At 42.9% G+C, this 15,116-nt stretch overlaps 1 protein-coding gene across 2 annotated transcripts in view; it reads right to left on the bottom strand.

Annotated features, from left to right (window-relative positions):
- ccdc51 (coiled-coil domain containing 51) overlaps positions 1-15,116 on the bottom strand; it is a 27,579-nt gene continuing 12,463 nt past the window's right edge. For both annotated transcript variants that reach the window (XM_034165998.1, XM_034165997.1), the window contains 4 exons: positions 6,784-6,921; positions 3,180-3,344; positions 1,256-1,462; positions 1-775 (listed from right to left, as the gene is read on the bottom strand). In XM_034165998.1, coding sequence (XP_034021889.1) covers positions 215-775; positions 1,256-1,462; positions 3,180-3,344; positions 6,784-6,921 — 1,071 coding nt within the window. In that variant the 3' untranslated portion in view covers positions 1-214. The remainder of the gene's footprint in view (positions 776-1,255; positions 1,463-3,179; positions 3,345-6,783; positions 6,922-15,116) is intronic.

A 15,116-nucleotide genomic window follows, 5' to 3' on the forward strand; every position in this document is an offset into this window, starting at 1 on the left:
CTGAGCCCCTGAAAATGACAAAAAAGTGGATTCACAAAGTGTTGGAGAAGCTAAAACTTTTCTTCCACTCTTTGTTAAATAACACATCATGTTCTCAGGTTTTATTGATGATTAAAAGGTAAAGTTACGTCTGAGCAGGATTTGGGGCTTGATCGGTGGTCTGCTCTGGGATCAGGTAGAGACCAGGTGATGCCTGTGAGGAGGAGGACCTGGTCTACGCCGGCCCTCGGAGCAGCAGATACAGAGCAGAGACAGTGACGATTGTGGCGGTGGAGGCAAGCGCAGCATTATAAAGAGTGTTTCTCTTGATTCTTTCTGCCAGCGTCCTCTGTGTCTCCTCCAGACCTCTTTGCACTGTGTCCATGTCCCCCGGCACTCTCGTTTCTATCCTCGCTCTCTCTGGCTGACCGGCTTTTCTCTTGGTCTCTAACAGCTCCCTCACTGCGACCAGCTCACCCTGCAGCTTGCCGATGCCTCGCTCCAGGATGCCCAGACGCGGCGGCAGCGCCTCCAGCAGCGCCTCGGCCCTTTGCCCGCCCACACGGAGCTCTTTTAATGCAGAAACAGGAACCTGCTGAGGGTCTGGACTTGGCCCACTCTCCACCTGCAGAGCACTGCCTTTAAGCCCGGTGGCATTGTTCAGAACTGCCCTGAAGCTGTCAATCAGCGTACGGAGCTCCTCCTGCTGGGAGCGATGGTTTCCAGCCTGGACTCTGAGTGCCTCCTGCAGGCTCTCCGGACCTTTCTGGGCCTCCAGCAGAAGATTCTTCAACTCCTGCAGACGATACAACAATCAAATGTGGTTGTCTGTTTAAAAAGTACCTCACATCACCCCAACCAAAAGATCCAGAACCTTATCCAGAACCTCCCAAAACACAACTTGTGCAGCATCTGTCGTTTGATTGGTGGTTTCTTCCAGAGTGTGTGTCAAACTAGTTTTGGAGATCATACAGTGAAAAATAAATAAATACCACTAGGGGCAGTAGTGCGCACACAGCATGAGAAAGCCTGCTGGCGTAGTATCATATGTCTTTGTCTTGAATTTCATCTGCGATTTTAAGGTTTGATGTAAAAGTTTTTTCTGTTATTTTAGCGTGGTTGAAGGCCATTGGCCAGCAAAGATGACATGTAGTTCTGTTACCCATAATCCTCTGCTCTGTGTCAGTCAGAAGTGACATGTATTAGCTACGTCAGTAAAAACTGACTAAACAGGTGCATGACGCATTTTACAAACATGATAAATACTCCTGTGCACCTGCAGGCGGACTCGGTTGATGTACGTGGACCCCATGACCCCGATCAGGGCTCCGAGCACCGAGCCGATGATGGACCAGTTCTTTGTGCGTTCGGCTCTTGTCCTCTCCTTCTCGTGACTCTCCCTTACAGCCGCTGACAACAGGGAAAACTTTTCCCTCTCGGAACCCTCTGCGCTCTCGTAGGCCGAACGAAGACGACGGTCTTCCTGTAGGGCGACAGAGGCGTGGCTTCATCACATGTTCTGATGTAAGATGAACAGCTGGAAAATGACTGACCGATATAATTTTAAATGTTTATTATGACAGGTAACCTCATTGATACTCCATGGGACAAGCAGGTTTTCAGTACAAAACAACACTTAACAGTCATGACCTACACAAAAATGTATGGTGGTCATCCTATGGCGGTAGCCAACGAAAGGTCAATGAAGAATTTTACACACACACACACACACACACACACACACACACACACACACACACACACACACACACACACACACACACACACACACACACACACACACACACACACACACACCTTCAACCACTTAGTCCAATTAAGGGTCACGGGGGGTTGAAGTCTATTCTAGCAGTCATAGAGCATGAGGCGTGGCACACCCTGGACAGGATGCCACTCTGTCGCAGGGCTACATATAGACAAACAAACACATCCACACTCGCACATACACCTACGGTCAATTTAAAGTTACCAATCCACCTCACCTGCGTGTCTTTAAATGTGGGAGGAAACCGTGGCCGAGGCAACAGTGCTAACCACTAAGTCACCATGCAGCCCTGAAGAATTACACAGGGGTCAAAATTTAAAATTGCTCCAATCATAATGGAAAACTTTACCACATTATTTGTCTGATCATAAAGATTCCAAAAAGGTATAGTTTGGACTATTTATGAGTGAATGTTCTGGAGTTATGGAGGACAGACAGCAAGAATGGTGAAAAAGGTCAACATCAGTTTGTACAGAGTGTAAAATAAAATAGTTACTCCAAATTTGGTAAGATATGTTGCAAATTGGTTAACAGGGTTTTAATAAAGAATAGTTTTCATCACTTGTCATGTTTAGTTGTCAAGTTATGAGGTGACATATGTCATAGAATCCAATGGACGTCGACCTTGTTTGATATTTTTTTTTGTTTGACCCCTGTACAAACTGAAATTGACCATTGTTACACTTTTTTCCATCTTCTACTCCATAACATTCTGTCATAGATCGTCCAAACTATACCTTATTGGAATCTGTGTGATTAGACAAATAATGTGGAATACTTTTTGATATGATTGGAGCATTTTGAAATTTTGACCTCCACCTGACTACATTTTTGTGTAGGTCATGCTACACTAAGGCTGGATTGTAAGCGTTGTTTAGTCCCCTTAAGTGGTACCGATTTGTTCAAAATTGACTATGAAGGTCCCCACATTTAATAAAACGGACTCAAAAACCCATGGACAGACTAGCATGTCCAACCTTCTGAGGACTTGTTGGAGTTGGTGTCTGATGGCATCACAGAATGGAATAAATAACTGCTAAGAAGGTCACACATGGCCTGAAGGTGGAGCTTGACAAAGAGGCGGATCTACATCATTTTTAATATGGCAAAATGGACCATTTTCCTGAAAAAGTGTCTCATGCCCAGAACAACTTCCACTAAAGTTTGATATGGGTCCACATAAAGGGGCGGAGCCGAGAAACAAACAATCTGGATGACATAACTGTGATGACACGAGCTTCAGCCATGATTTTAGAAAATGGAAAAGAAACAAGTGCTGAAGGATCAAATGACCTCACGCTGTAGGAGTTTGTTGTTATTTATCGATGCCCTCTTTATTACCTCGTCAACGGGGTGTGTTGGTTTGTGTGAGTACAGGTAACACTGGAAATGTTTGCGTGTTTGGTTTGCTGACCTGAAGCAGTTTGTGCTCCTGCGTGGCCAGCTCCAGGTAGTGCACCTCATCTCTGGAGACTCTGTCCAGCCGATCCCTGACCTCCTTCAGTCTGGTCTGTAGGACCTCCAGGCTACCGTGAGCTTCCCTCACCATGCCTCTGGCCACCATGAACGCCGCCTCGGCCTGGAACAAACAATCATTTCCTCAAAATGCACCAACTGCAAGCTGATGACAGCTGATAATTATTTTCACATTATTTGGACCTGGCGGCTGCGTTATTCTTTTTCAGGTTCAGTTGAACAAAAACTTGATTGCATCTTGGAATGCAGAATCCCGCTTAAACCTTCAGAGTCATTTCCTTCATTTCCAGACCTTCCCCGTTCCCGCTGCCCGTTGTGAGAGTGGGTGGGCAGGATTTACACTCCACAGGCGATGTTTCCTGAATATGCTTATGCCGACCTTCCTGGCTGGTGTTCTTTCCAGTTGATGCAGTGGTTTCATTCCCCCTCCCATCATGCACGCAGGCGCCACAGTACTGAGGACCCCAGCAGCTGGAAAAGGCCAAGGACATGCCCAGTTTCACCTGGCTGCAGACAGACAGAGGCTTGGTTTGGATACATACAGGGGTTCCAGCACATGCTCTCAAACCAGACCCTCCCTGGTTTTATCCTCTCATTGTTGGACTTTTGACGAGATGCTAAGGTGGTGGACCTCTTGGACTTCAACAGGATGACCACCTTCTTGAAGATTGTGTTCTTTTGATTCATGTGCACGGGGTGAGCTCAGCCTATGGACTCTGTGCTATGCAGGACTCTAGGTGGGGACATAGAGCAGTCGATGTGACCTATGGGGGATCAAAGGGCATCAGTGCAGCACCTGCTGGTCAGGGACTCTGCCTGCCTCCAGTCTGATGGGCCCTGTTCTTGGATCAGGTGCAGTAGCGACATTGGCACAGCTCCTCTTTTCACTTCCAAGTTGGGAGGACTCAACTGTGGGTCTGTCTGTCAGGACTGGATCAGAGTCCCACATTGGGGTGCATGTTCACTGTCTGTACAGTAGTAGAACATGGGACGAGCCAGCCTGGATCTCTCCAGTGGTTCCGTGTGTATCTTTCCTTCCGACACAATAAATCAACACGTTAATACGGGATAAAACACATTCCTGGATGGAGTGACTGAACCTGGATCAACAACGCTGCCCTGAGTTTTAAAGAATTTAGTTATATGTAAGGTGTTTGTATATTACAGTGTCCAGTCTTACAGTAGAATTCAACCTGCGCTGATCCATTTTCACGTTTGCACTTTGTAAAAGGTGCAGCCAGTCTGTTCTTTGTGAGCCTGATCCGTCAGGTCTCAGAAGATTAGCAGTGTGGGTCCTGGGTCAGGACCCCTTAGGAAGACCAGGGGTTGTGTCTGTTACTTCATGTGAAAGTGGAGTTACATCAGGAAGGGCATCCAGTGTAAAATCTGTGCCAAATCCCAATGTGGATCCATGCTGGATCTACAGTGATGAACTCGAACAAACGGGAGCAGTCAGACAGCAAATAACCACATACTTTGTAAGGAGAAAAAAATTAAATGAAAAATCAAGTAACGTGGCCTGGTGAGCTCATACGACAGTCGTTGCAATCACTGGCATTACCATATGTCTCCAGAGTATAATTCATGTTTTTTTTTTTGGGGGGGGGGGGGGGGTTAATACTTGTTTCAGAGGTCCTGAAACTTAAGTGTTGTTATTCGCTTTCGGCTGCCTCGGTTTGAGTGGGGTCACCACAGCAGCTCCAGTGCAGATCCATGCGGGATTTGGCATAGGTTTTATGCCGGACGCCCTTCCCGATGCAACTCCAGTGTTACCTGGAGAAACGAGCACTGCTCCTGGTCTTTCAAATTGGTCTCCCATCCAAGTACTACCCAGGACCGACTCAGCTTAGCTTCTGAGATCTGACAGGATCATGCTTACGCAGAGAAGACTGGCTGCATATACAGAAAAATCACACACATTTGTTATTCATAACAATAATTTTAGTAACTATTTATGGCCAGTGTTCACATGAATCAAAGCACTAAACTAAATAATAAAATAATAAATGCCAATAAGTACATGCAAATCCCAAATTAAAGAGCTGATAATACATAAAAAGGTGCAACCTATACTCCAGTGCCAATTATATAATAAGACAACATTTAGATTACAGTGTTTACACAACTTATACCAATCTTATTCCACTTTACATTAGGGCTCGCGTCCATGTAGCATTTCTTTTTCCTGCCGGAAACAACATTTTATTCCAAACAGTTTCAGAATTTTTGCAAGGTGGCATGGGTGGGGTTTGCTCCTCATGGGATTTAGTTCTACAACAATAAACAGCCAATGGGCACTAGCTTATAATGTATGGTTATAAAACATACTCACCCACAGCCTGAACTAAGGGTTTGTCCAAGCTTCTGTCACAGATGAGTTATTTTTTTATTTTTATGCCTGTAGTGTGATAGATTTTGAGTGTCAAATCAGCAAAAATAGTCCTCTGTGGGAAAAAATAAAAAGACACTGGGCACAGAGTTTTTTCCTCGCATGTGCTTGTTCTCATTTAGAGAAAAAACAAAACAAAAAAAAGGTCTGTGATTAATATCTGTTTGTGTTTGATTTTGTCCTGCAAAAGTCCATTTCTCATTCGTTAATTGAGTTCGTCAGTCGTTGTCTGGTGAGTCCATCAGAAAGTTTTGTGCATGCTCAAAACTCTGAGCGGACATCAGGCAAAGAGTTTTCCTGGTTGCTGGACATTTGTTTACCGTTTTGTCCTCGAATTGTTCATTACTTGTACAATACTCATGCGTTAATATCTGGTGGCTGTCCGATAATTCAGACTTGGCTTCTGATTGGCCAAAGCTCTGGGATGGGGTGCGAATTCAGCACCAGGGGAGAGAAGACAGTTTCTGATGCAACGGACGTCAGAACGCACCTGAAGGATTCTCTTGGGGAGAAAGCACCACAGAGAAAGAAGGTTGTTTGCTGCCCGCGCCGCCACAGTGGAGAGGATGCGGTCAGCGCATAAACGTAGTGAGGAAGTATGATGTTATGAGCGAGCTGGATTCTAGCCACATTTGCTTTCAGACCTCAGTGAACCCCGCTCAAATGCAGCTCCCCCCACCAAGCATATACATCTTGAAACAGTGGAAATCATTCTGCTGAATGAGGTTCTTTATGTTACCAGTGGAAATGTGAGCCCCAAATCCACCGGAGACCATCAGATTATGCAATAAATGCCAACGGACAAAGTATTTAAATATGTTATTAATCAGTCAGTGTGACTATATCTTAACTGTCCATATAGAGTCAGATTTTTATTTATTATTATTATTTTTTTACTTCTTTTGGGTCAGCGTCAAATCTCATGTCGGCTGTCAACCCTCAGTGCCGTCACGTGAGAGGCGCAGGCGGACACCCCCACCTTACTGCCTTTGTGAGGATCAGGGCAACATTATCAGAACACTGACCGTCCTCCAGGGACATAACAGGGTGACTCACTGTTAGTTCTCAGTGTCTTTCAGTCACTGACAGATCATTTCAGGATTTAATTTGACATAAATTGACAAATGACGTGGCTTGCAGGGTGTGAGCTGACCTCTGTGACCTTTGTCTGGGCCTCGCGGACCTCATTGAGTCCAACAAACTCCTCGTAGTGTCCCCACCAGTAGTTGACTGTGGCTGTGGCCGTCTTAGCTGACCTTTGACCCCACTGCTGACTCAAGTCTCCTATGTGCTGGAGAAGCCACAGAAGGGAAAAGAAGAGTTCAGTTTGGTTTGATTTCATTTTCTGATTATCATCTTTGTTTAAAGATGAGAATCAGAGTTTTAGCTGCTGTCTGTGTGTAGAATGATTCAAAACGGAACCACTATGAGGAAACTTGGTGGTTGCTGAGTAACTCTGGAGATGCTGCGGCTGCACCATCAGGAAGTTGCCGAGATACAAACAATAACAAGATGACTTCTTCTTTTAAATAATCAACTTGTTAAAATGGGTGTAATGATTATTTAACCATTTCTTCTTCATTTTTAATACTACCCATTTGTGGTTTATACACACACGCGCGCGCGCACGCACACACACACACACACACACACACACACACACAAAACTCCAATTCCAGTGAAGTTGGGACATTGTGTAAAATGTAAATAAAACAATATAATGATTTGCAAATCCTCTTCAGCCTATATTCAATTGAATACACCACAAAGACAAGATATTTAATGTTCAAACTTGTATTGTTTTTGTGCAAATATATTTGCTCATTTTGAAATGGATGCCTGCAACACGTTTCAAAAAAGTTGGGACAGTGGTATGTTTACATCACCTTTCCTGGAACTGAGGACACTAATTGCTGAAGCTTTGATGTACGACTTCAGTTGTTCAACAGTCCGGGGTCTCCGTTGTTGTATTTTGCACTTCATAATGCACCACACATTTCAATGGGCGACAGGTCTGGACTGCAGGCAGGCCAGTCTAGTACCCGCACTGTTTTACTACGAAGCCACGCTGTTGTAACACGTGCAGAATGTGGCTTGACATTGTCTTACTGAAATAAGCAGGGTCATCCCTGAAAAAAACATTGCTTGGATGGCAGCATGTGTTGCTCTAAAACCTGGATGTACCTTTCAGCATTGATGGTGCCATCACAGATGTGTAAGTTGCCCATGCCATGGGCACTAACACACCCCCATACCATCACAGATGCTGGCTTTTGAACTTTGCGCTGGTAACAATCTGGATGGTCTTTTTCCTCTTTTGTCCACAGGACGATTTCCAAAAACAATTTGAAATGTGGACTCATCAGACCACAGCACACTTTTCCACTTTGCGTCTGTCCATTTCAAATGAGTTCGGGCCCACAGAAGGCGGTGGCGTTTCTGGATGTTGTTGATGTATGGCTTTCGCTTTGCATGGTAGAGTTTTAACTTGCACTTGTAGATGTAGCGACGATCTTTGCTGACTAAAAATGGTTTTCTGAAGTGTTCCTGAGCCCACGTGGTAAGATCCTTTACACAATTATGTCGGTTTTTAATGCCTGAGGGATTGAAGGTCACGGGCATTCAATGTTGGTTTTCGGCCTTTGCCGCTTACGTGTAGAAATTTCTCCAGATTCTCTGAATCTTCTGATTATATTATGGACTGTAGATTATTTGCAATTGAATTTTGAGAAACATTGTTCTTAAACTGTTGGACTATTTTTTCACAGTTGTTCACAAAGTGGTGATCCTCACCTCATCTTTTTGAATGGCTGAGCCTTTTGGGGATGCTCCTTTTATACCCAATCATGACACTCACCTGTTTCCAATTAACCTGTTCACCTGTGGAATGTTCCAAACAGGTGTTCTTTGAGCATTCATCAACTTTCCCAGCCTTTTGTTGCCCCCGTCGTGTGGCAGGCATCCATTTCAAAATGAGCAAATATCTGCACAAAAACAATAAAGTTTATCAGTTTGAAAATTAAATATCTTGTCCTTGTGGTGTATTCAAATGAATATAGGTTGAAGAGGATTTGCCAATCATTTATTCTGTTTTTATTTTCATTTCACACAATGTCCCAACTTCACTGGAATTGGGGTTGTATATATTTCCCCAAAAGGTTACAGTCCCATGTTTGTGGAACCAAAACCAAAAACTGCTTGGCTCTAAAGATCTTATTTATCAAACAGGTACAATCCGTTCGTATGCACAACAGTGAGGATCAGCGGTTGATAAATCGCACTTACTTAAATCACATGCACGTTCATGGTTATTTCTCACCAGAATAACATAACAAGACAGTGAGGAAAATCAGCAGCTTCCCCGAAAAATTTTTTTCAGTCCCGGTGATACTCACTCAGTGAGAGGGTTTCATTAAAAATAAAAAAGAAGTGTAGTACACACGCAGTGGTGGAGGTGAAGTCCTCTGAGTTAATTCCAATTGTTTTTATTTTATTTTTTACTTGTAAAAATCTGTGGAGTAGATGTTAGATTCTGACAACTTGTGCTGAAGCACTGATTTGGACAACAGTAGAACTTTTAAAATCACGGTGCAGTCAGCTGACTGCCTTTAACATAGAAAACAACAAAAACAAAAAAACAACAATAATAATGACCCCAGAGGTTAAATCACTATAAAAATAAAACATAGAAAGTTGTTTGTGTGGGCTATGGATCCATTCAAATGACCACAGTGATTCAAATTCAGGGATATTTGATCGTGTTTTTTCCACTGGCATCTTTAACACATTATCTCTGTCCTGGCTGGGGTTTTTGTTAGCCTGCCGGGCAGACACTGATCTGAGACTGAGGGGCTTGCATGTGAGTAGTGAGATTGAAAAAAGAAATACAGCGAGTGACAACACTAGGTAGCAATGAAGAGTCCACTAGTAGTTTTGAACCCAAGCATTCGTCCCGATCATTCAGTCGTGGTGTCACATTTCAAAATTGAGACATCAAAATCACTCCTGTTCATAATTCTAAACAAGCTTTAAGAAGCTCATCACAGGAACCAGTATAAAACGTTCCAATTAATGAAATAGGCAGACAATTATTTATCTTTACAGTTGTCCCAGAAATATTTGTGTAATTTACAGGTGTTTAAAATCAATTAAAAAATTTTTGATTCACTGTGCCCCGGACACTAATTCATGGGGCACAGTGAATCAACTTAGAATATAATGAAAAAACACAGGATTATAAAGATTTCTTCAAAATTATTAAATATATGCTGATGCATATACAAACTATAATCCAGCAAACCAGCTATGTAATGTGTGAGTGTCTTATATAGTGATATAAGTCCTTTAGAAACTCCTTTAGAAAAATACAACTGTCATAATTTCTGTTAAAACATTAAAACAGTTGTTATATACACAAATTATAGAAATAATTCATGGAAAAATAAATGTATACGTTTCAACAAGTGATATTTGTCATCCACTTGATACTGGGGCTTAGTAAATCACTTTCTCGACTGATTCACTGTGCCCCGGGTGCATGTGACACCCATGAGTCATGTTATCAAACAGCTGATAGTCTGGAGAAGACATAACACATACTCATCAGTTGGACAGGGTAATCTTCTAACTAGTAATTTTTTGGGCCACCTTTCCTCTGTTGTGAGAAATAAATACAAAGACATTTGTTGTGTGTTGGGGGGTTTTGGCTGGATGTTTTTGTGTTGTTTTCTTTTCTTTGCTCTCCAGGTGGTATGCAAACTGGTTTTTGTCTGTGGAGAAGGTGCTGGCAGAAGAGTCCTTCACCCTCATCAGCATTATTAGCTGCACCTGTGGAGGATGTTCACGTGCAGGCCTACTGACTCGCAGCACCTGTGGATAATGCTCATGTGCAAACTTAAAGACTTTCAGCTGAAGCAGATAATGAGATGGCGTTCTGCATTTAAGCTATGAGTGGTTCAAGCAGAATTGCCGGGAACTCGACCTTGTGACGTGCGTTTGTGAGACGCTGAGGACCGCGCCAGGGTTTGACACATCGTGCCTGTGAAGGAGGACGGGTGAGGGACACATGCTGTCAGCACACATCAGAGGTGATTATTGTCTGAATGATCGTTAATAGTAATTTGGCATTCTGTTACGCAGTATATTTGAACATTGATGAGAATTGTGCGGTTTGCTTCTCACTGCCGTGGCGTACGGACTGATGATCCTCCACCTGTTGTGAGAAGCTGCTCATTTACATAAAGCTTAAATTCAGACGTGAATGTGTTGCTGATAGTGTGTGCCTCTGAAGGATATTTGCTGTAGCTCTGTTGACTTACCTCACCTTTTTCCATCCTTCACAGAGTCAGTTTGTCGTGTCCACCTGGGGGGTGTTTGGCGGTGAATCTGAGTCCAGAAGCGCCGAGGCTTCGATCCTTTTGGGCGCTGGAGAGCGCGCCGTCCTTCACTCCGCCAGACAAACCAAATATTTATGTTGTACACTAATTATTGCACTGGAGGGGAAATAAAACCGTTTTGTTTGTGGAACCGCTTTCTGGTTATTTAAAATATGACATAACTGCTGCAAATACACAGTGAGGAAAATAAGCATTTGAACACCCTGCGATTTTGCAAGTTCTCCCACTTAGAAATCATGGAGGGATCTGAAATTTTCATCTTAGGTGCATGTCCACTGTGAGAGACAATTATAAAAAAAAAAAAAAAAAAAAAAACGGAAATCACAATGTATGATTTTTTTAAAATAATTTATTTGTATGTTACTGCTGCAAATAAGTATTTGAACACCTGTGAAAATCAATGTTAATATTTGGTACAGTAGGCTTTTGTTTGCAATTTCAGAGGTCAAACGTTTCCTGTAGTTTTTCACCAGGTTTGCACACACTGCAGCAGGGATTTTAGCCCATTCCTCAACACAGATCTTCTCTAGATCAGCCAGGTTACTGGGCTGTCTCTGAGAAACACAGAGTTTGAGCTCCCTCTAAAGATTTTTTATTCGGTTTAGGTCTGGAGACTGGCTAGGCCACTCCAGAACCTTGGTTATCCTGGCTGTGTGCTTTGGGTCACTGTCATGTTGGAAGACCCATCCACGACCCATCTTCAATGCTCTAAAGGGGCTTATACAGTGGCGTATTCGTAGAGCTGCTCATTGCAGCGTTGTGTTTCATTTAAATACGCCTGAAATACGTGCGTACTCAGCCTTTAACAGTGTTCGTTCATACTTGCAGCTGCGTGTGTTCGCGTTTTACTGTGTGCACCCAGTCGCATGTGCCATGCTGCACCAGTTTCAGTGCTATTTTCTGCCTCTGTGGAAGTGCGCTCTGTTCTCTACTGCATGGTGTGGTGCGGCTCAAAAACAGAGTCATTTAACATTATTATTTATTTATTCATTTATTTATTTTTTATGCAACGAGTGCGAGTTTATTTTAGAGTCACAGCTCTTTTCAGCTTTGATCAGACTGATCGATCAGGGCGTTTGATGAGCGCACCGACATGCAGCGAGTGCACGTTTATTTTAAAGAGTCACAGCTCTGATTAGACACAGAGAGAGAGAGAGAGAGAGAGAGAGAGAGGAGAGAGAGAGAGAGAGAGAGAGCGCACGTGTGAGAGAGCGCTTTTATTTAATTTTATTTTAAGGAGTCTGATAGAGGAGAGAGAGAGAGAGAGAGAGAGAGAGAGAGAGAGAGAGAGAGAGAGAGAGAGCGGTTTTATGAAACGATGCGACACAGTGAAACAGTCCTCATATATGAGTCCAGTATGATAAAGTGAAGCAACGATCTTGCAGTATTTATAGCTCCAGAAGAACAACAGGGAGATGTGAAATGGCGCACAGTACTGTGTTGAAGCGTGGGCAGGCTCACAATAGCGGACAGTAGCACGGCGCTGCGTGTAGTCGCGTGAAGGCTCCATGCTGTGCTGTACACCGAAGAAAATTAAACAGGTTTAATTTCTTCCATCCTACACGCGTAGCCCTCAACATACTGCTACGTATTGAGAAAAACCTCCACGTGAAGTGGGCGGAGAGCTGCTCATTACAGCGTAGATGATACGCTGTAATGAGCAGCTCTACAAATAAGCCACTGTGAAAGCCCCTTAACTGAGGGAAGGAGGTTGTTCCCCAAAATCTCACAATACATGGCCCCGGTCATCCTCTCCTTAATACAGTGCAGTCATCCTGTCCCATGTGCAGAAAAACACCCCCAAAGCATGATGGTTACACCCCCATGCTTCACAGTAGGGACAGTGTTTTGGGGATGGTACTCAGCATTCTTCTCCCTCCAAACACGGCGAGTGGAATTAAGACCAAAAAGTTCTATTTTGGTCTCATCTGACCACATCATTTTCACCCATGACTCCTCTGGATCATCCAGATGGTCATGGGCAAACTTAAGATGGGCCTGGACGTGTGCTGATTTAAGCAGGGGAACCTTCCATGCCATGCATGATTTTAACCCATGACGTCTTAGTGTATTACCCACAGTAACCTTGGAAACAGTGGTGCTAGCTCTCTTCAGGTCACTGACCAGCTCCCCCTGTGCAGTTCTGGCCTGATTCCTCACCTTTCTTAGAATCACTGATACGCCACGAGGTGGGATCTTGCATGGAGCCCCAGTCCTAGGGAGACTGACGGTCATGTTTAGCTTCTTCCATTTTCTAATAATTGCTCCAACAGTTGATCTTTTTTCACCAAGCTGCTTGGCAGTTGCCCCGTAGCCCTTTCCAGCCTTGTGGAGGTCTACAATTTTGTCTCTGGTGTCTTTGGACAGCTCTTTGGTCTTAGCCATGTTAGTAGTTGGAGTCTTACTGATTGTGTGGGGTAGACAGGTGTCTTTATGCAGCCAACGACCTCAAATAGGTGCTTCTAATTTGGAATAATAAGTGGAGTGGAGGTGGACTTTTTAGAGGCGGACTAACCGGTCCTTCAGGGCCAGAATTTCTGCTGACTGCCAGGTGTTGAAATACTTATTTGCAGCAGTAACATGCAAATAAATTATAAAAAAATATATCATACATTGTGATTTCCGGATTTTTTTTTTTGGATTATGTCTCTCACAGTGGACACGCACCTAAGATGAAAATTTCAGACCCCTCCATGATTTCTAAGTGGGAGAACTTGCAAAACTGCAGGGTATTCAAATACTTATTTTCCTCACCGTATATGTAGTTTTGCAGATATAGCTACTGATTCACTGTGCCTCGTGATTCACTGTGCCCAGGTTTCTCCTACTGCATGTTGTGACAGTAGCAATGCTTTCTAGTTGCGGTTTCCCTGTTCTACCACTGTGCTGTGTGTATATTTACACACATTTCAAAGTACAAGTTCATAAATTCCACACTTTGCGTAGAATTGTTGATATGCACAGTTTGCACACAAATCTGTGTGTATGAACTGGTGATAAATGAGGGCACAGGATTTTTATTTATTTATCTTAACAGGAATATTAAAAATCTTGAAATAATTTTTCATGAAAGCTGGTGTTGTGCAATTGTCGTGTTTTTCTAAAACACTGTTCCAGCATCAATATCAAAATGAAGAAGTTGGATGTTGCTGGTAAACAAGTCTTAAATACGACAAACTGTTCTTAAATTTTCTGGTGAAGATTTTTGCCACCATCTGGTGTTCAAACAGAAAAACACTCAAGTGAATGAAGTCGGAGGACAGTGTTTTGATTCATAAACAATAACTAATAATCATTACTTTATTTATGGATTCCTAAAATGCTGTGGCTGACTGTGAGGTCACATGACCCTCTTTCAAATATGTAAACACCCTGTGATCAATAACATTCTGTTCTTTTTTGATTGAACCTCTGCAATACTTAATGACTTCTGGATATTTTGTATACAGTCAGTGGAAAAAAAAAACAGAATTAATAATGGAAGAAGAGAATTCTACAGTGTGCCATGGGTCTCATATAAAGCAGGTTTTACAGCCTCTGCCACCTGGTGGCCACAATCAAGACTGAAACGCACCCAACTCAACCGTCTTTGTGGTCTCAGGGAGGCGACCTTGTGTAATTTTCACACTTGACACATGTAGAGTTTGTCAAGATATGGCATGTGCACACACATGCACACACACAAGGTTTAATATTTATTTGCATTTGACTCTAATAGGGGTTAACAGACAATTAAAATAAAATGTTTGTCAAAGTTCATGTTTGTGGATGTCACTACATAGTCAAGCATTTTTTTAAGAGTTGGTGGCATCAAACCCATGCAATGCCCTCCAAAAGTATTCACTCCCTTCAGCTTTTACACATTTTCATTTATGTCATTTCAAACACAAAAAACAATTCAGGCTTCTCTATATTAAAATGTCTAAAATTACCTTCCTTAAAAACTCAAACTGAAAGCAAATCTAGACAACACAATATAAATGAAATAAAAAGCCCAAGATGATGGTTTGCATAAGTAATGGTACCCTTTGGTATAACAGACATAAATCACCAGTTTGACAGCCAGTTTTCTTGAGACAGGTCAGGGGAT

The sequence above is a fragment of the Thalassophryne amazonica genome, chromosome 3 (genome assembly GCF_902500255.1).
Source record: "Thalassophryne amazonica chromosome 3, fThaAma1.1, whole genome shotgun sequence".
Lineage (NCBI taxonomy): Eukaryota > Metazoa > Chordata > Actinopteri > Batrachoidiformes > Batrachoididae > Thalassophryne > Thalassophryne amazonica.